This window comes from Notechis scutatus, chromosome 5 (genome assembly GCF_049901735.1).
Source record: "Notechis scutatus isolate UNSWTSFEM ecotype Mainland chromosome 5, rNotScu1.2, whole genome shotgun sequence".
NCBI lineage: Eukaryota > Metazoa > Chordata > Lepidosauria > Squamata > Elapidae > Notechis > Notechis scutatus.
The window spans coordinates 82694840-82718213 of NC_142013.1; the positions used below are offsets into that span (position 1 = coordinate 82694840).

At 36.8% G+C, this 23374-nt stretch overlaps 1 protein-coding gene and 1 long non-coding RNA gene across 3 annotated transcripts in view; one reads left to right on the plus strand and one right to left on the minus strand.

Annotated features, from left to right (window-relative positions):
* LOC148130553 (uncharacterized) overlaps positions 1 to 23374 on the minus strand; it is a 95539-nt gene that overhangs the window by 26104 nt on the left and 46061 nt on the right. The gene's annotated exons all lie outside the window — the stretch shown is intronic.
* Positions 249 to 21594, plus strand: IL1R2 (interleukin 1 receptor type 2). 2 transcript variants are annotated; one of them, XM_026666784.2, is made up of 9 exons: positions 249 to 342; positions 5546 to 5676; positions 5772 to 6024; positions 7547 to 7721; positions 8968 to 9142; positions 12163 to 12228; positions 15765 to 15900; positions 17774 to 17925; positions 20671 to 21594. In XM_026666784.2, the coding sequence occupies exons 1-9, from the start codon at positions 332 to 334 to the stop codon at positions 20796 to 20798; spliced, it is 1227 nt and encodes a 408-aa protein (XP_026522569.1). In that variant the 5' UTR covers positions 249 to 331; the 3' UTR covers positions 20799 to 21594. The 2 variants fall into 2 exon arrangements, with proteins under 2 accessions (XP_026522569.1, XP_026522567.1); XM_026666782.2 differs by having other exon boundaries at positions 254 to 501.

A 23374-nucleotide genomic window follows, 5' to 3' on the forward strand; every position in this document is an offset into this window, starting at 1 on the left:
GAGATACACAGTGAAAATTTTGTGGATTAAGCCAATAAAGCTTGAGAACGTAATGATAATCTGAGCTAAATGAACACATTTTTCAATTAATTAAATAAATGACCTGCTTCAGTGAAGGTCTCCTATGAATGACAGATCTTCAACTTCAGTGAAAATCTAAGTAGCAACAACCAATCGATTTTCACTGGTGAAAAGAAACAGCATCACCCACACAAAAAAAGGAACTTTGTGTGTATGTAGCAGTCATTTCCCCTCTTTTGGGCAATATGCTTACTCTTGGCAAGGATTGATTCAAACTCACACATGCTCCCCACCACAACATTGCTACACCATGTGGAAAAGGTATTCTTCAAGTGACTTTTCTAACAAATGTTGATTGGGAAATGTGGGGAAATTTCCCTTGCGAGTTCTCTGCGGTATTTAAGACCATCTACTCTTCTGTTTCAAGAAAATGTTGTAGTTATCTGAATATTTCTAAGGCCAGACAATGAAGAGCTACAGGTAAGATAAAGTGGGGTGGTTGTTGTTGTTTTTTAAAGTGGAAGAGAAATCAGTTGATTGCATCGTTAGGTAGCCAGAGTAGTAGAAAGACAGGGAGTTTGACTATTAAGTGGAAGGCAGCGTGATTATTTTTAAATGTTGTAATAAATCATACGTAGAGAACATTCTGGAAATATTTGTGGGAATATACATTTTCAAAAATTAAAAATACCCCTGCCTATAAAACTGGATGTAATTCAATAAGCAAGAGACTATTCTTATTTTTGTTTCTTTTGTTCATATACAACAAAAGGAAAATTATATGGAGTATAAAAATGTTTGTTTTGTCCTTTATAACAAAGTAGATGCTAGTCGCTCTTTCAAAATATGGTTTCATCTACAATACATGGTTGTTATGATCTGACATACACAACAGATACAAGATAGAAGTAATGAGGGAAATAGAAATGAGATTGGTTCCAATTCTCTAGCCTCATAAATGACTGGCCCTCACTTAGAATTATCCAGAATTATCAGACAGCATGATCAAATACCGTGCTGATCACATCGGGAAGATTCTAGATGAGAGGAAGTCTGGTTATAGTGACTTGATGGTTGTAGATTAGGGATTCCTCACCATCATCTCAAGCCACCTAATATATTCTTTATCAATGCTGCTGACCTTTGTTCACTCCCCTCCCAAAAAAAACCTCTTCCAAAGCAATGAGCTGCCAGTTAAGTTACTTAAGGAAGATACTTTGTTTTGCATGATAGCAATAGCACTTAGACTTATATACCACTTCACAATGCTATATAGCCCTCTCTAAGCGGTTTACAGAGTCAAGCATATTGCCCCCAACAATCTGGGTCCTCATTTTACCCACCTCGGAAGGATGGAAGGCTGAGTCAACCTTGAGCCTGGTGAGATTCAAACTGCCAAAATGCAGGCAGTTGGCTGCAGCAGAAATATCCTGTAGCCTTCTAACAACTCTGCTACCATGGCTCTGATGATAACAACTTCTTCTTTTTCAATTATAACAGAGTAAAAATATTAGAATCAGAGGAGAAGGGGAACCTTCATATCAAGGATCTGTTAAAACTTGCAGGTGGCAATTTAGAAGCCCAAATCTTAAGGCAATAAGTAGACTAAGCTCTATTGAACTGAGTGCTTTGCATAATCAGGCGGAAGCCAATCCCCCATAATCCCAGTAGGGACACTGAGCAGATTTTCAGTGGTGGCAGCTCATGCAGTTTGTTCAGATGGAATCATCATCGCCAATTAATGGTCCAATTCAGCCTGAGGCAAAAAAAAAAAAATAGTCTTGCTTCATACTACTCTAAATGCCAGGGGTGGGCAACTAATTTTCCTAGGGGGACAAATGACAAACTGGGACAGTTGTGGAGGGCTGAACCAATAGGGCTATGAAAGTGTGTAGGCATGTACAGATGTGCATATGTAAATTGAAACGAAAATAGAAGTTGCTTTCAAAATATAAAGCAATGCAGTTGTATTGCATGCATGGCGTATGATTACATTTGATTTCTAATTTCTGATTGACCTCACAGGGGCCAGACAGGGACAGCCAAAAGGTCAGATGTGACCTAGGAGTAGCAAAATGCTCAGGTCTGCTCTGTAAAAAGGTTTAAAGGTTTCACCAGTCCCGTTGGGCTGCTGATCATGTCTGATTCTTAGCCTTGGTAGCTTCCCTCTTCATACAAAAGTCAGATCAATTAGAGGTGAATCTTATTCAACAAATGCAACAGGAGGCAGGATATTAAGTATGTTATATTAATATTAACTTATTATGTATGCTATATAAATAGTATTAAGTATTATTAAGTATGTTATGAGCAGGAAGAGTTTTTAAACCCCTAGTATGAACAATTGCTACATGTTTCCTGTTGATTCTATGCCAAAGCATTCCCCACTTTTCCTCTCATTTATACCTCACTATCACTAGGAGACTTTTTTTTTTCTGGCCAATAACCTGCTCCCCAATGTCACTAGGGATTATTTCATCTGGGTTGTTTTATCTGAAATTACAAATGCCAAAAGAATGTCTGCTGTTGCAGATATCAAAGCTATTTAAATCGTAATTTTACTTCTGCCCCATGATTTGCTTAACTGTTGGTTGAATAAAAAGCAGGGCATGGGGTCCACTTATCACACAGTTAAGCAGAAAACATAATTTATAAATTGCAGTACTGTCAGGCAATTTAAGGAATTGCCAAAGCCCAACAACTCACATTAAGGGATTAGCACTCTGTATGAATCAAAACACAGTGCAATTCTTCTTTGCAGGACTTTGTGGGACTTCAAACAGGCATATAAGTAAAGCCTGTCAATTTTATTCAGAGACTTGCACTGCAGAGAAGGACCATGGATGCATTTTCATGTTTTTTCCCCCCAGTTCTGAGTTATATCCAGCTTCAGCATGCATGATGCAAGGTTCAAGTTTCACATCACAATTGCGAAATTGAACAGGCAGGAAACAAATTATTGAGTAATGAATAAAGTACGCTGTATTCAGATTCCTCAAGGTTAAGCCTTGAGAAATATAGTTCAAGTACTTTTAACTAGTAAACAATAGCCATGTAGCAATAAGAAGTATATTCTTGAGGAAGAAATCCAAACAGTTCATTAACTTGTACTGTTCAGGGAAATAAACTAGTTCCACTACACCTTTGCTATCAAAAGTGTGGAGTTCTTCTAAACTTCCTATAGGCATTTTAGTATTGACTCCCTCCCCCAGCCAATATATTCAAATGAAAGTAGTGGAGGAGATAAGATCTCCAATCTCTTTGAGATGGGCAAGATACTTGCAACGCTATGGCTTTTTTCCCATCAAAAATGGTAAAAATAGTAGGAGTTGGGGGAGAAGAAGAGAGACTAGCACCTTCTCAGCCTCTTCTCCTATGCTAGGAGGACTAACAAAATAGCTGCTATGTGAGAGCCCCAGCTATCCTACTTCCACCAAAAGATAAACTAGTTGATGAGGAGGAAAGATAGCTGAACTGTATTAGGTGTGTTGGAAGAAATGTTCATCTGGGTTCAGTTGCAAGTGAGGAGAAAGACACTGGAAACATGGAGGCTGCTTAGAAGGATGGTTTAATGGTGAAGAAGAACCACAAAGTATGTATGATTCTGGGTAGCTGACCACATGGAGTGGAGAGTGAGAGATATTTATACTATCTCTTGGGCTTTGAACTTGAGTTTCCTGTTCTTGTGACATGTATTCTATTGGCTGCTGTAGGGGTCATGTGCAAATCCTAGGAGTTTGTCTGAGATAAGTTTGGTTGAACCTTGCTGAGTTATGCAATGAAGGGCTTGGTTGTGCCATGTGGTGAGCTCTGCTGATAGATAATCTTATTATGTCCTGGAGGGTCATGTCTTAATCCCATCACCCTGGAGCTGGAGGCCTTTTGTCTTGCAGATAGGCTGGCCCAGTCTTTCTAAATGGGTACCAAATATCTGCTGGGGGAAGGGAGTTGAAGGGAATTACTCTTTGTCTTTAAAAACTTGTTTCTCTTTTTCTCATCCAAGGAAATATAATATTCTGCCTTTTTAATATTCCTCGAAATATTTTAGTCTTCTGGGAGGGGTGGGTGCTAACTTTCTTCAGATGTAAACAGAAGCAACATCAGGTACAACCTCAAAGCTCTGAAGTTTTATGTACCATGATTTGCCTTCTTGTTTTAATGTTTCTAGTTTACTCAAAACTCAAACAGAGATATAAATATAGGTAGTTCTTCAGGATTGAAGAAGGCATACTGTTTTGAACTTCAACATGGAGGTAGGTCTGTAATCCCAAGATGGAAGTGCAGAGTGCAGTACTAGAAATCCATTGTAATAACTATGAATGTTATTTTGTGATGCTGTTCATGGTTTTGTTATCAGTTTTTGGCGGCACTTGTCTTCAAAGCCAGTGGAGGCTTCCTATAGCACAGGACTTGCCAGTAGCTTCCCTCAGCTACTGCAGCTTTAGTTCCCTTGACTGGATGTCACAGTGGCATGGGGTCTCCTTCACAGCGACCCAGTAGTTCTTGTATGGATGATCTTGAGGTCTCTTCCCAGTTTCCAGGTTATACCATAAAACAATTGGCAAGGCATATGATGGTAGTCCATTCTGATGATGTATCCCACCCACCACATCTGACTTCTGGTAATCAAGGACTTAATGCTGGTGGACTTTGCATGATCCAAAATCTCAAAGTTAGAGACACAGTCTTGCTAATGAACACCAAGGAGGGAACTGAGAGCATGCATATGAAATTTCTCCAGTTATTTGATGTGCCATCAGTACAGAGTTCAGGACGCACATCCATATTAGGAGATAAGAGATAACCACAATCCTGTAGACTTTTAGCTATGATTGTTGTATTGAGCATTCTAGTATGCAGCCACCACAGAGCCTGAAGTTTTGGACTTCAGCTTGCATTAGACTCATCTAGTATAATCATAAGAAGAGACTGTGGGAGTTGTTTAAAACACCAGGAAGGCTCCAATCTGCTTAGCTACCTTAGAACAGAAGTGAGATTCTTTTCATGGCAAAGCATTAGAAATGTCATGCTTGTTTAGCGTTCCTTTCTATATGAGTATGTACTTCAAGTCAGTGTTGACTCCTGGTGACTTTCTGGACTAGATTCTACAGTTTTCTTGGCAAGATTTCAGAAGTGATTTGCTCTTGTTTCTTTCCAAGCCTGAGAGAGAATGAGTGGCCAAGATTACTTGTTTGGCTTTGTGCCTGAAGCAGAGCTCGAAGTCACTGTCTCCTTCCTGTTTTCTAGTTTGATGCCTTTAACCTCTGCACCAACATGGCTGTCCATTGCATTTCTTAGCAGAATCTAAGAGCTTTCTGAGTCTAGTATTCACATGCTACCGGCTACCTGTGTCATTCTAAAGCACAGAGTAAGTTGTCCATCTTAACCATAAGGCAGCTTGCATTGCTGCATGTTGTTCAAATGTTTCCAAGTTCATAATTTGGCCCTGACTTGGACATATTTGTCAAGAAAGTCAGTCGCTGGTAATATGGAGGGCTTACTGGAATTTTGTTTTCATTTGCAGGTGTCCATATGTTATTCCTGATTTTTCTCTTTCCTGTTTCTTATGGAAAGTGGTGCCCAGACTCCTGTGCATTTTCAGTGCTAATATGCTCAACATTTCTGCCTTCCGAATCCATCATGTGGAAAATACAGGTGAAAGTTTTCATCATGATAGACAATCCATGGAAATCTCCTGGTTCTTCTTTCTCTCTCTTTTTTTAATACAAAGTAATTTTGTATTTATGCAGATAACTGCCAAGATTACACCATATACTCCTGGCCTACTTTTGTCCTGGAAGGGGAACCCACAGTCCTAAAATGTCTACAATTCAAAAATAGAAACCCTTTTGATCTATCCCTTAACCTGACTTGGAAGAAAAAAGATTCATTGGGTATTATCCCCGTAGGATTCAAGGGACCAAGAATAATGTCACAAGGTGATGCTGTTTGGCTTTTACCAACCATTCTTCAGGACAGTGGGGAATATATCTGCACTCAAAGGTAAGCATACAACTCATGGGATCATTCCATTTTACATAGCTTAACTTGGGAAAGAAAGTGCACTTAGCCAGGAGTAGGTAAGAGGTTAGAGGAAAAGGCATTAGAGTACTAACACAGCACTCACAGTATACTCTTTGGAGGAAAATTGTACAATATATTTCATGTATGTTAATTACACTGTTGGAAAATACATCAGTACAGTTTTATTACCACAAAGCTTAATTATTCAATTTAGGTGAAAGGAGGACAAAATACTTTTAATTTGTATATTTATGTGAACTGATTGGTTTTTTAAAAAAATTTGGACTAATGTGAACATAGTTTATGTCAGATTGTGCAGGTTCCCTGAATTTTTTGATATATTTAGTGGTTGCCAATTTAGGGATTAATGGTGTCCATAATGAAAGAATGTCTGAGGTACAAAACTAGTGTGTATTAAGGATTGGAAAAAAAATCAGATTAGATATAATTTTTACCATTATTGTAATATTGTAATATCTACAAGTGAAGAGTTTGAGAATTTAGAATTTCCAAAACATGATTCAGTGGGCTGCTAAATAAAGCATCAATTTTCAGTAATTCAGTAATTCAGTGCTGACTACTACTGCATATAATTCTTGATTAATGTATGGACTACATTTAAGAGTGATAAATTATACAAACACACACACACACACACACACACCTAGTACTTTTAAACTTTCCAGTCAGTTTCCTCCCACTGCAAATAGAAAAGTAAAAAGTTTTCACTGGCTATGGATTTAGAGTGCAAAAATGTGATTTATAGGTAACTGGGCTAGTTTCGGTAAGTCACTCTCTCTCAGCCCAATTCACCTCACAGGGTTGTTGTTGTGGAAAAATAGGATATGTTCACTGTCTTGAGTTACTTGTAAAAATAATAGAGGTGGAATATAAATAAACAAAAATAAATAATTGTGGCCCACCATTTTTTTTTTGCATTGGAGAGATTTTAGAAGTTACTTTTTCATGTTTATGAGAGCTAAAAATCATTTTAAAAAGCAAGTACCCTGAAAGACCTACTTGAGATCTGTCTGTAGTTATGTCCCTCAACATGAATGCAAATACAGGTACAGCTTTTGATTCTGTGAAGTTGCACTTGGGCATATTTATGCCACCATTAAGATGAGCGCTACACTTAGCTTTATTAAGATTAGGACTTTACTATTGTTTTCTTTTGGAGAAAATGATAAGGAGAATGCTTACTTATGAGCTCGGCAATCAGTCGTAAAAAAATTAGTCTGGGGTTTCACCGAACTCTCATTCTGTTCCAGAAAACCCCCCAACTCTAAGGAGTGGGGGTGTGTGTGAAAGAAGAACACCAGGATGTGTGCGAGCAGGGCAAAATCAATGGACACAATTCAGTATGTCAGTACTGTCCAGTTTCTGGTATTCCTATTACATGTTGTCTAAAACGATTAAATATGAGTAATCAAAAATGAAAAGTTTCATCTTTGTGTTTTAATGCTGCAATCCCTCATTATGAATTTATCTTTTCCTGCAGGAATTCCTCTTACTGCGCTAAAGTGTCAATACATTTAAAAGTTGTCAAGAGAAATGAAACCAATAATATTTCCTATCCTCAGAAGGCATTCCTGCTTAGTTCCGGAAAGATAGTTTGTCCTAACCTAGAAAATTTTATACAAAACAATACTAATTATGAACTCAAGTGGTACAAGGTATTATTTTCACATCATTTCTAAATTTGTATATGGGGATTTGAACTTGAATTTCCAATATTCAAAATTCACTAAATATGGTAAAGAATCTGTGGTTCTTCAGAGCTTGCTATATTGCTGGTTCCATTACCTCTGATCATTATATTCTGTCTTGAGCTCAGGGAACTATATAACTATCATCAGTTCCAGTAATGGGATTCAATTTTTTTCACTACCGGTTCTGTGGGCGTGGCTTGGTAGGCATGGCAGGGGAAGGATACTGTAAAATCTCCAGTCAGAGGTGGTCAGAAATGGTCAGAACCTGCTGAATACCACCTCTGATCAGCTCTATGTTATACATTATAAACTGAATAGAATGAGACATTCAATAGTGACCGACTTGTGACCAACCCTCAGTTACAGTCTAAATGAGGCCTTTGTTATAGCTTTGTTTGATTCACATCACCATATCATTGTAATTCAGCAATATTGTTTTCAAAACCTGTACCGTTCTCACCACATTGTAGACTTTTTTCTACTTGCATTTTAAGATATTATTGGTTCCCCTCCCCCCCCCCAAAAGTGCTGACTATTAAACAATGGCTATTTCTCCACTAGAGTCTTTGACTATCTTCATAGCAGTTGTGAGATTCAATTTTTTTTACTACCGGTTCTGTGGGCATGGCTTGGTAGGCGTGGTAGGGGAAGGACTTTAACTTTAACCTTAGACTTTCTACTATTGACCTCACCCCTTTCCTAAGAGGTCTGTAGGGGGCGTGCATAAGCGCATCAACGTGCCTACCGTCCCTGTCCTATTGTTTCTTTTATTTTTCTTATATGTATCCATGTATTCATAACTATGTTTTACTTATACCTATTATCTTGTAAGCAATTGACAAACCAAATAAATAAATAAATAAATAAATAAATAAATAAAATACTGTAAAATCTCCAGTCAGAGGTGGTATTTGCCGGTTTTCTGAACTACTCAAAATTTCCACTACCAGTTCTACAGAACTGGTCCGAACCTGCTGAATACCACCTCTGCTTCATAGCAAAATTCAGTCATTGTGGAAGTAATATCAATGCAGGCGATCTCCAAAGATCAGTGTTACCACGTCAACAGTATGATCATTAAATAGACATTTTAAATAGCCCAAAATCAATGAAAAAAATATATGCAAGAGGAAAACTGGCATTATCTTTGTACTGAAGCAAGTCTGATACTACAATTAACCATTAAATACTCTTTTCTTTTCATTTTTAGGACTCTACACGTCTGAACATGGATAATAAGAAGTTTACAGCTCTGGAGGGCACTAATTATCTCTTGATCAATCCTATTTCGATGCATGATTCAGGCTATTATACTTGTGAAATGACCTTCGCGTTTGAAAAGGAACAATATAATATTACCAGAATTGTTCAGCTACAGATACTTGGTAAAAGAAACACAAAAACACTCAAAACTATTTGAGTGAATGGAGTAGTTATAACTATTAAATGTGATATTAACAGTTGCTTGAGTTTCCATCAGGATAAATTTTATAACTTTGCAAATTATAGAAGATGGTGCTGTAGCTCATTATGAGGACCAATTTTGCAAGAAAAAAGTTTATAGAGTTAGATGTTAGTTCCAAGTAAGGTGGTGAAAAATTCCTTTTTGTGACTCTTAAAAGCTGTGGCCAGGGTAGAAAGCATTTATCTAGATGGCACAATGGTGAGTTTTCAAATAAGGCTATTCCATTGGATGGCTAGCCATGATATGTAAACATTTTGCAATCAGCCTTACCAGTTACTCTCAATTTTTAGATTTGTTTCTTGATATAAGACCAAAAGTATGATATAGTAAAAGAAATAGAGATGTATAGTATGTATAATTGTACATCAGTTGATTAAACCAACTTTTTTCAATGTAATTGCAGATGCACAAAGTCTGCTTATCTCTAAGTATAAATAGTTTGCTAGAAAGTGATCTGGCAGAGAATTGTGGGGGGGGGGGGGGGGGTGGGGAATAAGATGTAAACAGAAAGTTCCTTATCTTCAAGGTTCTCAGCATTAGAGCTGTCAAATGCCAAAATTACAAGATTAACCAGTACAACATTCCAGCTACTTGCTTCAGATAACTTTCTGAAATAACTTCATGGAGTGACAGCATAAATCCTTAACTGTCAATGGAAGCTAAAACTGATGTCTTAAACAAGGAAATCCAACAATTATATCCAAAGACAGCTGTTTGAAATAATTTCAGGCAAATAGATATACTTAGTGATACAAAAAATAAACTAGGACATGAGATTTTCTTCATAAGAAAAACTGGCTTCAGTCCCATTCTCTTTTAAAAAGTTTTTAAACTAGCTCTTTTTGATGATTGAACCATAAACAATATGGGAATGTGTTGCCTATAGGTAGCCAAAAGATGGAAGTAATGTGTAAAAAACATTACTAATAAACAGCACATTTCTCCTCTTTGCCAATGTTAAAATGTTTCCAACTAGCAGAGATCTATAAAATTCAGAAAGACTAGAAGGGTCTTACCTCTATGTTTTAAGTAGCGAAGACAAGAAATCCACCATGCCACTTAAAAGGCCTAAGGTGAGGTAAAAGGTAGCACTGGAAATGGACTTTACAATATTGTCTATACCCCAGCATGCATCAGTGCTAATTCCTGGGCCAATTATCTCCTTTCAACTGCCCAGTCTGATTCTGAAAACCATCCCATGTTCAACCTTTGTTCTTTTTTTTTTTTTGTAACTTGAAGAGAACAAGAACTATTTTGGTGCTTTGCATTTTCTTGCAAACTATATGTCCTTTTTTTTCTGCCTACAGCTGGGACAATCTACGGGCCTACTGGTTTACAGCCCCCATTTCTCCCGCTCTCTAGCGGGCCAAATTAGTTAATTCTGGTCTGGAGCTCACAAAGATGCAATTGTATTCAGTATTTTACTTCTTCACACCATTTGCTGCTCTATGAGTTTGTCTACGTTCCCAGTATACTAAACCAGGGGTGTCAAACTTGATTTCATTGAGGGCCGCATCAGGGTTGTATTTGATCTCGGGGGGCCAGAATGGGCATGGCGAGGGTGGGCATGGCCAGCTTGATGTCACTCGTGTCAGAGTGCCTGTGGTGGCAGAGGCACCGCGGGCCAGTCCTTTGCTGTTTCCAAAGTGGCCCTATGGTAAGGTGACCAACCGTCCTCCTTTAGGGAGGACAGTCCTCCTTTTGTAAGTTCTGTCCTCTCTCGAAAAGTGTCCTCCTACATGTCCTCCTCCTACACCTCTGTATTTGATCAATGCCGAGCCGATCTATTGTGTGTGATGTGACATATTTGTATTTGACATGATGATTCGTCAAGGCTCGGTACAGTGCAGCGAGACGCGATTATGAGAAGCATGCGCTCCACACAGGAGAATTGTTTTGAGAGAGTGTGCCATGTGCAAGAGTGCACCGTGCACAAGTGGCTTTCTTTCTTTTTCTTCAATTTATTTGTGTCTTCCTTCTCATTGTAAAAAAGTTGGTCACCTTACCCTACAGGCCACATCTAAGCACCCCCGAACCGGATTCAGCCTGTAGGCCTTGAGTTTGACACCTCTGTGTTAAACTGAGCAAACAAACAAGCAACTTTACTTACTAACCATGGTTTTAAAAACAGATTGGGGATATGCACTTTCCTGTTTTAAATGCCCTGAATTATAAGACCATGATGATTATAGAAACAAAATGAATTGCTGGGGGTATTCTGTTGCTAACTCCATGTCCTTGGAAATGATCACCATTTAATTGTAGAAAAGAGTGCATAATGTTGAAATATTAATAAGCATGTTCGTGGATAACCCCCAACTCTTAAACCGCAGGGTATAAAACGAAGATAGGCTCAAGCAATATCCCACTTTTGTGAACTCTAGCATGTCTGTATGATACCCTGTTTTCCACAGATCCTATTGATCTCTGGGTAATCCCTGTGAAATGTGCAGATTTTTGGCCTTGAGTTCCAGCAAGTCTAAAGGACACAAAGGATCAGCTATTGTAGGAAGTGAGGTTCATATTTCTGGAGAACTTCTAGGCTGAGTAGGCTATCTTTATTTTATTAATGAATCAAATTTATATAGTCATTCATCTCACAAAAAGTGACTCTAGGTAGTATAAAATAACCCTTATGCTTCAACTCTCTGCCAACAGAAAGCTGCTCCTGCAAACTATAAGATATGTCCTTTTTTGCTGCCTATAGCTGGGACAAACTGGTTTACTGCATTACAATAGCTTACTTGCAGCCTAGATTATAGTCCAACATGAGAACCAGAACCTGGGCCAAATATTGACTTTGAAATTTTTGATTATTGATGTTCAGTTTTATATAGAAAATATCACTGTACTGTTATGGCAGTTATTAGAATGCATGCATGTTGTAATGATGATATATTGTTTCAAATATCTAATGATTTTCCCTGATTTTTTCACTAGAAAAAAAGGAAAAAAATATCCCCTTGATTGCCAATCCAAATGAAAGGATTACATCAGTTGCTCTCGGTAAGGCCAATGATTTATTTAAGGTACTTATGCACAGTGAGGGCAATGGTTAACCTGATGTCAACTGCTTTTCTGATTCTGGCAGAACCAGATTAGAAGCTCAATAATGCTAGTCCATTCTTCATAAACATCTGTGATGGCACAAAGGCAACACAGTCACATAAGTAAGAAGAGTCCCTTCAGTACCTCCAATTTTGCTCCCAATGTTCAGGTTACCTTCGGCTGGAGAAAAAAACTCTGCCAAGAACAGTCTTTAAGTGGAGGAAATTCAGACCGAAAACAAAGTACATACAAACTGTAAATAAAAATCCACACAAATCACGCTGCAGCAATTAACTTGACAGGACAGGATAAGGAATTGCAAACTTGAAAGGCCAGCAAAACACACACAGTTGGGAAGATGCCAGGAACCTAGATAAGCCTCAACAATACAAGATGATACATAATTTGCTCACAACAGTTGGCTGTACACAACTTCCCTTTTTAAACACTGTTCCCAGCTGTAGCTAATGAAGGGAATCAGGGCCCTTTCCTCCCCCATAAGCCACGCAACTCACGTTGCTCCCTTCTCCGTTCTTCCCTGTGTGCCCTAGGATGAAGAGGGGATGGGCCTGGGTCTTCCTCTGAATTCCCTCTGCCTTGCTCTACCTCTCCCCTGCTCTGCCCAGCCGGACTTTGCCCTTCCCCAGTTTCTTCCATGGCCAATGGAGCCACACTCCCACTCCTTGTCAGTTGCTCGGCCTCCCCCTCAGAATCAGATTCCGACAGGGCCATGGCAAGTCTTACAACAGTTGTCAACTCTAGGATACATTCCAGCTGAAATTACAGCTAATGTTAATGTTAATACTAAATGTGTCAGCTAAGCCAACCTTGTCTGGGGTTGGATGTTAAACAGGCTTTGTTAGAAGTTGGATAGGACACTAACAGTGAATACTTGAGCTGTGGGTTTGCTCAATTTGAAGAAGACTTTTCACTAGTTAGCACAGAATCAGGGCCAAATTTTTTTAAAAAGTCCAAAATGTTGAATGAATGATACATTGGAGTCTCAAATCAATTTCTAAAATGTAAATGAGTTAAACTTTTGATGGACACATCCAGATGTTTCTTAAAAACAATGAAGATGTGATTTACCAATGCAAATTTTCTTGTGAAAAGTTTTTTTTTAAACATCCTGGTCTTGCACATAGCCTGAGAACTTTGTATGGTCTTCTATTCAAATTACCAAAGATAGTCATCACCGTATAGAGATTTCCCCAAAATTTGGAAAGAAGTTGCTGTCTAGCTAGATAGGTTCCATGATCTAAGCCACAATTATTTGGGAAGATCCAAGCCAGGTATTCGTTCCTGGATTTTTTTCAGAGTTGAAAGAAGAGTTTCCAACATTTTTTTTCTTGTGCTGCTTAGATGGCAAAGATATACAAACAGTAGTCAAAAGGAGCAACTATGCAATATTTTGTGCATAGTTCCGCCTGAAACCATTAATATCTCCAACAAACAATAGGAAAGGGAGAATCTGATTCTGTAACCACAGCATTGGAAGGAAAGTAGAAATGCCACACGATACATGTGTCATGATCGGATTTCTTTTCCTCCTCCTCCAATTGGCTAGGATCCACTGGATCTTTGTCCTGGATTAGCCACATTCTCTACAAGTATGGCCCTTGTGATGCTAGGCTGTGTTGCAATTTGCTATCAGGGCTACTCCAGCTCTCAGCTGGAGCAGCCCTGATAGCCTAGCATCACAAGGGCCATGCTTGTAGAGAATGTGGCTAATATGAGGGTCATCAATGAATGCATGAAAGCAAATAGTCTGGACTTACTGCTGAAAAACATGAGATCTCTACTCAACATAGCCTGCTGGGTCTCTGTCTCTTCCTTGAAGGATGAGCAGAAATTTAACAATTGATTTTCAAGAATCAGACCAAGCTAGCTAGATAACAACCCTAATAAAGAACTTCATTTGTGAATGAATTGAGTATATGTCCTAGCAGAAGCAGATTGCTCTGTAGGAATAAGACATAGGTACAAAACAACTGCATTGACTCACATGATTCTGGACTCTTGGAGTGGAAGCATGACTCAAGAAGGATGGGGTTGAGGGATGCGGTATTGGTAGTTCAAGGAGTGATTAGTTAAATAACTTTGAAACTGTTTTTTTTAAAAAAAAAATTCTGCATATATTGGGTAAGCACTGCAACACTGAGTAAATTGTTCAAATCTCAGTGATATTACCAGCATACTTTTTTTCTCTTGACTTCAGTGTTGTTCTGAAGAATCTATTTGGAGCTAATATGTTCTGTAAATATTTTACAACCAGTAATGGGATAATAAAATATTGTTTATTTACAGAAACATAAGCCAGTTGTAAAAATAAATTAAACTCTAAATTGGGCATAAAATGAGTTTGCTAAAAATATTGATATTCCATGGTGCTTACAACACATAATATGGAGTCATGAATAGTCACAGATTACTGATGAACAAAAAGTTCAAGTGCTTAAATTACTCTTCTTATGACTATCCATTATCAGGCATTATGATATGCTGGTCAATGTTAGTCACCTTTTTACATGTTTATTTTCTTTTATTAACAAGAACAGATTACAAAACAGAAAAACTAACATCTTACACTAACAATAAGGAAAAAAAGCTAAAGAAAAAAAAGCCCCAAATGGCAAATAGATATTATTATATTTATATTATTAGTCACCTTGATTAGAACTGCTAAAAGGAAAGCCGTTTTAAGCTCACTTTCCCACACTCCAGAGGTGTGTGTGTGTGAGAGAGAGAGCAATCTTGCCTGCATAAAGTTATTGAAAAAAGGTGATGATTTTAACCACCATTTCCATTTTTTTTCATTACTGAATCTATGGAAGAGTTCTCTAGGCACTAATGTAGCCAATTATCCATCCCCAAGTGCCAAATGATGAACAAGGTTTGGTAATGAGGATGTTCATATTTTGGTAGGGTTTTTTTTTCCAGGGATGTGTGTGTTGCACTTATATCAGGTGGTCATAAACACAGTGTGCAATATAATCCCTATTCTCCCTAGGGCTTCAGGCTGGGTCTTTGATCATGCCTGTTACTTTAGTGAAATGAAAATCAGTGGCCTCCTGATTAGATGAAACTAATTTGACTGGGGTACTTGTCCAATTCCATACTTGCAGTTGCTGAAGTGGATTTCTACCTGGATCCCATAACTATTTGAAAGCCAATAGGATTACAGTATTTCAGAGTAACTGCATGAGAATTGCAAACTGTGCTGGCTTTCTGAAAGCAATTAATCATAGAACTAATTTCTTCTCTGGCTAGAATCAGTATTCTCTGGTACATACTTGAACTAATACCAGGACTAATAAAAATTGAACAAAAATCAGTGAGTATGCTGAAATTAAACCAACCTATTAAAGTCGAGTTACATCATAATTACTTCATCCTGGTTGCTAAATGTTCTTCTGAAAATACCTTAAAAATTCAAAGTTGGGATGGTGTATATATATTTATTTGCCTTAACTCTGTATTTCATTTCAAAACAGGTTCTCACCTCACCATCCCATGTAGAGTTTTCATTGGAGCAAATAATCATTCTGATGTTGATGTCTGGTGGCTGGCTAACAACAGTTATATACAAACCATTTACCCAGATGGTAGAGTTAAAGAAGGAGAAACTGGGTAAATGTTGTCTTTTATTTTTATTGCTTTTAAGATAATAACAGAAAAAAAAAACATCTATATATACATTGTCAAAAAGAAAGAAAAAAGACAAGTGCTTAAAATAAATGAAGAAATTACAACAATATATATATATATATATATATATATATATATATATATATATATATATATATATATATATTTTAACACATATATATATATATACACACACACATATATATATATATATACACACACACACACATGCACACACACACAAATATATATGTTGTAATTTATAATATTTTGTAAATATCTTATAGTTTTCTTTATAGATTTGTAAATAACTTATAGCTTTCTTTAACCTACTTGTACTTTATATAAATGTCCCATTTTTCATTATATTTATCTACAAAAAATCTGCATCTATAGGCAATCCATTCATATGTGGCAAGTTTAATCAGGTCTTCAATCCACTACGTAAATTGAACCATACATTTTATCTTTCTAATGTTACAAAATCAGTCTTTTAGCCATAGTGAAGACATGGAATGTTGTTCGGTTGTCAAATTCCAAGTATGACTTGGAATGATTCTCAGTCATCCAGGTCATAGTTGTCCCAAAGGTGATTTTTCAAGAGGCAACTTGACTTCCTTGTTTTTCTTAGAACACATTTTGCTCCTCATCCAAGAGCTACAGAAGTTTCTTGGATGAGAAGTGAAACATCTTCAAAGAAAAACAAGAAAGTCCAGTTGCCTCTTGAAAAAGCACCTTTGGGACTCCTAAGAATGAGGTACATAGTTCACAAGAATATTATCATCTGAAAATTTTAGCTTTTGTCACACAATTATATTTCTTTCTTTTTTCAAAAATTAGTAAGTATAGGATACTGCAAAAACACATCTTTTTAAGAAGCATTGTCCTCATTACATCTCCCAAAAATGTTGTCTTAGACAATCCTTTTTTGTTCAAAAGTAATGAATCCCATAAATCTTATTTTAGTCATATGAGTTATAGTTTAAGATCCATTGATACCCTTGCTATAAAGGTTAAAACACTATCCCATTGACTAGATGATATCTGATTCAAATGTTGTTGAAATATTATGTTAGGTTATATGAGGTCATATCTTTATAGGAGATCTACACGTCAACAACTGGCTTATGTTTCTGTGATTTGTAATCTATAAGCCTTGTACAACCTTTCTTTCAAATGCAACTTTTGGATATATTGCACTTTAATTTCCACTGTTCTATCAGTTTCTTTATTTAATTCTTGTCTCTTGCATGATGCCACACATGATGTCTTTTGTTGTTTGTGTTAACCCTCTTCAGAAAACACCATTAATGGAAAATGTATTTGAACACATCCATAGAGTTGCCAGATTGTGGACTTGTTTAATCTCAAATATCATTTGTTCCAATTTCACTTGGAATAATGGTTTGACATCTAAATTGTGATAACTTGAGAACTTTTCAAAGATACATTGCATGTGTGAATAAAATAGTGCCAATTAAAGTTAAAGTAGACTGATGGATGACAGTAAAATCATTTTTCCAAAACTGCGCCTTCCCTTTAATCTAGTTTAAATATGATAGACACATAATTTTTAGAGCAAAAGAGATATAATAACTGGATGCGTGCTGAGGTAGTTACATCATTTAAGTTTCTTATGGTAACAGCAGAGAGGAACAAAAAGATGAGAGGAAAAAAAGTCAAATAGCAGGAGATTATTATTATTATTATTTTGCATTTGGAATTATTTTTTTCCCAAATGAAAAAATCCAGGCTATATAATTTATATAATATATAATTCCTCAGTCAGTTGCCCATTATTCTGAGCTCTTCTGCATCTCTGACTAACAATATAAATGATTATATTCCCTCTTAGGCAATTTGTAGAAAATAACAACCGATCTATTGAGGTGGAATTGATCTTTGACTCCATCACAGAAGCTGATTTTCATACTGATTTCAGATGTGTGGCACAAAACGTTGGTGGGAATCGTATACAAACAGTGACAGTCAAGGAAAAAAAGAAAGGTTTGTGTAACAAGCCAATTATGCTTATTACCATCTTTTTCTCATTATTATTTTTCCGATGACTCTGATAATGGCTATTCATTTTTGCATTTTGTAAATATGGAAAGAAAGTTCAGGAATAAACTGGCCAAAGGTCTGGAATAACTTCTGATCAGGTCATGTTTATATTACATGATTTCTAATAAGTTGTTTTACTTTCAAATAATTACAATTTCTCTTGGCATGTTTCCAAAGGAAGAGGAGAGGAATTTATGTGCATACAAAATTTTCCAGTTTTGCCAAAGGTTATCCAACATTTTGCTTATTACTGTTATGTAATGGGTTTTGTAAATTCTCTCTGGAATCCATAACATATAGATAATAAGCAAAACTTCTCAACCTATGCATCATACAGATCACATAAGTTCCCCAGTAAATGCCACATCCCTACTCAGGCCATTGAATCTCATTTGGAGGGCTTCTTAGGTGAGCTTCTTCATACCAATCACATTGATTTTCATATGAAATCAGACATGGTTCCAATTTCCGTCCTACTTCACAAGAGGGGGGGGCATTTTCCTTCATTGATGTGAAGAAGTAAGCTATACAAATAGCATTTACATTGACCCAAGTTAAGTGTTTGAGACCAGAGCAAGATAGAATATACTATTTATGGGTTCTCTCATTTGCTATCTTCAAGCAAAGAATAACGATCATATCTCATGATTGAATATACTAGTTACAACATGGAAAATGAAATAGACAGACAGACAGACAGACAGACAGAGAGAGAGAGAGAGAGGGGGGGGGGGGAGGCTAACCTTTCCAAGATTTGTGGATAGGAAACTGATGTAAGAATCAGATTACTTTTAGTCAACAGTTTTATTGAATTGAAATAAACATCCCACCAATATTTTCCCCAACCTGGCTTGCTGAGTTTTTCTGAAAGTATTTGTTCAGTCCAATGTTTTGTGAGAACTCTAGTGTTCTGTTGGGCAATCGCTTAGTTTAGTTTAGTTTACTTTATTGTCATTGCACCTCGTACAATGAAATCAAACACCATCTTCAGTGTACATCATGACCATGAAAATAAACACAAACACACATCCTTCACACTCCACATATTGAACCGTAAACCCCGAACACCGCACCAACACTGCACTATAGAGTAGAATTCAAAAGAGCTACTGCCCTGGGATAGCTGTTTTTCAGACTATTTGTCCTTGTTTTTATTGTCCTGTACCATCTGCCAGTAGTTCAAAAAAAAAAAAAAAGGATGCCCAGGATGAGATGGATCTTTGAGAATGTTTTGAACTTTCTTAAGGCAGGGGGAGCTATAAAGCTCTTCCAGAGAGGGGAGAGGGCAACCAATGATCTTTTGGGCAATGACATTAACCCTCTGGAGCGCTGTCCTATCTGCCACTGTGTAATTGGCGAACCATAAAGAGGGGCAGTAAGTTAAGATACTCTCTATGGTGCAGCTGTAGAAGGTCACCAGCAGTTTTTCATTCAGTTGTTGTTTTCGGAGAAGTCTCTGCTGGGCCCTTTTGACCAGGGCTGCAATGTGGGCACCCCAGGTCAGGTCCTCTTTTAGGGTAACACCCAGAAACTTAAAACTGGCCACTTGCTCCACTTGGTCTCCATTGATAAGCAAGGGCTGGATGTCTGATCTGTTCTTTCTATAGTCCACTATAAGCTCCTTGGTCTTATTGGTGTTGAGGACTGAGTTATTGTCTCCACACCACGAAAGCAACCGGTCCACCTCATCTCGGTAGGCAGACTCATCCCTCCTGGAGATGAGTCCCACCACTGTTGTATCATCTGCAAATTTAGCAATAGTATTACTAGCATGAGTGGGAATGCAGTCATGCACATAAAAAGTATAGAGTAAGGGACACAACACGCAACCCTGTGGTGTACCAGTGTTAAGAATAAGGGCTGAAGAGGTATGATTACCTAATCTGACCCTCTGTGAGCTTGCTCTATAACAGGTGCTCCCAACTAAGGGTGTGAGATGATATTCCAGAGGGTGAGAAAACTTGGGTTTAGACAGTTCAAAATTATAGTGTATAATTATATGCATATAATTATTTATTTTTAAGGGGTGCAAGAATATATCAGAAACATTCTAGGGGTGTGCGGTATAGAAAAGGTTGGGAAACCCTGCTCTATAATCTGTACACTAAAACATTGAAGGAATTCTACTTCAGTGGAAAATTTGTAGCAGCAAATGGAATTATCTCTTAATTCCATGTAAAATTGGCTTGGGAATTTCACAACCACATATGAATTGGGAGTTGGCAGAAATGCAAGAATGGGGAACATATGGGTCTTCGGGTGTCGTTGAACTGTAGCATAAATGTATCCCATTGTTGTCTGAAAAGTCATAGATTAGATCAAGTACGTTATATCCGTGCAACATGATAATTAAAAATATTACACACTTTCAGAGCAAAGGTCAGCATTGAAGGGGTAAAAAGCTTGCAGTTTTTAGGGTTACACACTTTTCAAAGCATCTGCCCTACCCTGTTTTAAAGCTGTGCACTGATTGTATATTCTTACAAAACTTAACCACATTTCTTTTTACTGCCATAAATATGACACATTGTTACTTTGTATTCCATCTGCTACTGATAAAACTTGTGTTTTTGGGAACCAGGGAGCTTAGAAAAACAATGATTTAACCAAACATAGTATGTTGTCTAATATTCTTTCTTTCTTTCTTTCTTTCTTTCTTTCTTTCTTTCTTTCTTTCTTTCTTAAAAGACCGCGAGTTGTCTTGGCATTTGGCAGTTGTTCCTGTGGCTGTGGCTGTTGTCATCATAGGAGGAGTATACTTGAGTAAATACTGGAAGCAAAGATCTACCAAGGGATATGTTGTGGCCAGCTCCTAAGGAATATACTTTTATTTCTTACACATTTTTTATTTTAGCATCCTAAATGATTTTCTCATCTGTCCTAAGATATCTAGAATCCTTTCTGTTGTAAACAGAAATGAAGTTGCACACTGTATGTAATGGAAAGATGGTTTTATTTGATATTTTATGTTTGTATTTGTTAATGTTTGTTGTCAAAATAAAAAAAAATGAAGTTGCTGTTTCTATGCTTGTTGAAGGAAATCTAATGGAAATTTCTATAATAACAAAAATATAATAATTGTATTGTTTTTAATTTTATTTCTAATTTTACCACTGAAACCTGATACAAAAAAGTAACTTTAATAGTAGTAAACATGAATCAGCTACTATCTTATTTAGGTTTTATATTAATGGGGGTATATGCGCATACTTTATAAATTGTATTGAATTTTTTTTAAAAAAATATATGATTAATTTTAAAACAAAGAGAGATGGCGGCAAAAAGTGAGAGAGACTTTCAGCGATCATAAAAAAGACAGATTTTTAAAAAGAAAAACCTAAAGGGAATTAATATTCCAAAGAAAAAAAGTACAAAGTGAACCTACCATTAAGTTATAATTCTAATTTTTGATTTCTTCGGTACCAAAACCTTATTTTATGTTTATATTTGTTATTACAAGTTATGTTTTAAATATAATGTCTGATTTTTTGGAATTTTGGAAGCCAGTAAGATATCAAAGCTGAACAGGGAATATAGCAAATGTAGTTAATTGTATTATAATTACAATTGTATACATTTGATGTCATATAATAAATTATATTCCTTCTCCAATTTTACTGTTTTTGTTTACTATTTATTAACTGATTAAGAGTAATTATGAAGGCTAATATCCAATTTTAATGCTGTCCATTATATTATCAGCATTAGAAACTTGACTGATACTATAACAATTTTTTTTTTTTTTTTTGCTCTATCTGATGTTGCCAAACTGGGTAATCCATGTTACAGTTGAACCTCAGGTCGCAACCATAATCCATTCCAGGACTATGGTTGCAACCCGATTTGGTCATGACCGGAAGCACAACTGACTGTGCATGAGCAAGTTAGTGCATGCGCAGACTGACTGTGCATGCACAGAAGGGGAAATCACCACAGCCAGGTTTGTTCACCACCCGATTTTTGAATCGTGACCTGATTCAAAACTCAGGTGGATTTTTGGGTCGGAACACGATTTGGTTGAGAACAGGTGCGTTCACGACCTGAGGTTCCACTATAGCTGCATAGAGAATTCACATGTCTGCTGAAAGTGTCATATAATTAAGCATCCTTTAATTAAACCAAATTATTGTCTCTGTAATCATTTGAGCCTACACCATAGTAATAAAAGCATCAATATTTTTTGACTTATATCTGCAGAATGCAAGTCACCAGACCCTTCTTAAAGTGACCCAGACCATATTAGCAAACGATAGGGCAGTAGATGTTCTGTGAAAATTGTATCTAGAGGAAAACATTACCAGGATCCAGAGCTAGATACTTGTTGATCAAGTCCTGATGAATTGATAGAAACCAAGAGAGCTACAAGTTATGATAATCAGTGTGCCTTGTTTATCTCTTGCTTGGATATGGCAATGTTCTCCCCGGAGATGGCTTTGAAGAGCAGTCAGAAAAAATAGCTGATCCAGAATTCAACAACTTGAATAGTAGGATGGAGACATCTTATTCACCCATGTAACATTACTATTTCAATGTTGCAGTGGTTGACAGTTGGTTTTCAGATACAATCAATGTGCTGATTGTCTTTTTGTGTCTCTTTGGTTGTCTCAATGTCCCTTGCACAGCTCAGGACCTTGGACCTTGTATCTCTAGACCGATCTAGAGATCCAATTTAATTTTCTATCCACTAAGATCTGGTACAGCAGATCCTCTCCATATCCTTGCCTCAAATAATAAAAATCACAGAAGTTGAACCTTCTGAAGTGTTGTAGAATAGTATTTTTCTAGAAATCTGACTCTCTCTGGAAGCTCACTGAAACCTGGCTGTTCCAGCAGGCCTTGTGAATGGGATGTTTTAATGTTTTTTTTCTTTTGGCATTGGAATATTTGTTTAATATACTGTAACAATCTCCTGGTGTCTATGTGAGTAGATATTCTTTGTCGGTAATTGTGATGTTCTGCAAACCCACCGGAAGCCAGCAACTAATTATGTTTTTGTTTTAAAAAGAAAAAGAGTTTTAAAACTAATCATTTGTGTTTTCAAACATCATTTATTGATGTCATAATGACCAAACTATGTTTATCTCATTTGTAAAGTATTTATACCATGACTGTGCATTTATAGACTAAGGCATTACTAATTATAATTAATCATAAGGGTAAATGCTATTGTGTTTGTCATTTTTGTTTTACAATGGATGTTGATAGCCAGAGAATGGAAAACAAATGTTGTATTGAATGATTTGCTTTTAGGGAGAAGTCTGGAAAGGAAGAAAAATATTATTTTCCAGAAATGATTTGGCCTAGCAACCATATATAGCAGTAAGCAATGTGATTACTGTTTTATCAATGGTCATACTTTCAAATTTTCCCATATTAAAGAATTCAATTCTTG

What these genes read in the sequence shown, in the direction of transcription:
- IL1R2 (XM_026666782.2), top strand. An exon ending in GAATATATCTGCACTCAAAG is followed by an intron (nt 6,025 to 7,546) that starts GTAAGCATACAA and finishes CTTTTCCTGCAG; the next exon opens with GAATTCCTCTTACTGCGCTA. An exon ending in AGTCAAGGAAAAAAAGAAAG is followed by an intron (nt 17,926 to 20,670) that starts GTTTGTGTAACA and finishes CTTTCTTAAAAG; the next exon opens with ACCGCGAGTTGTCTTGGCAT.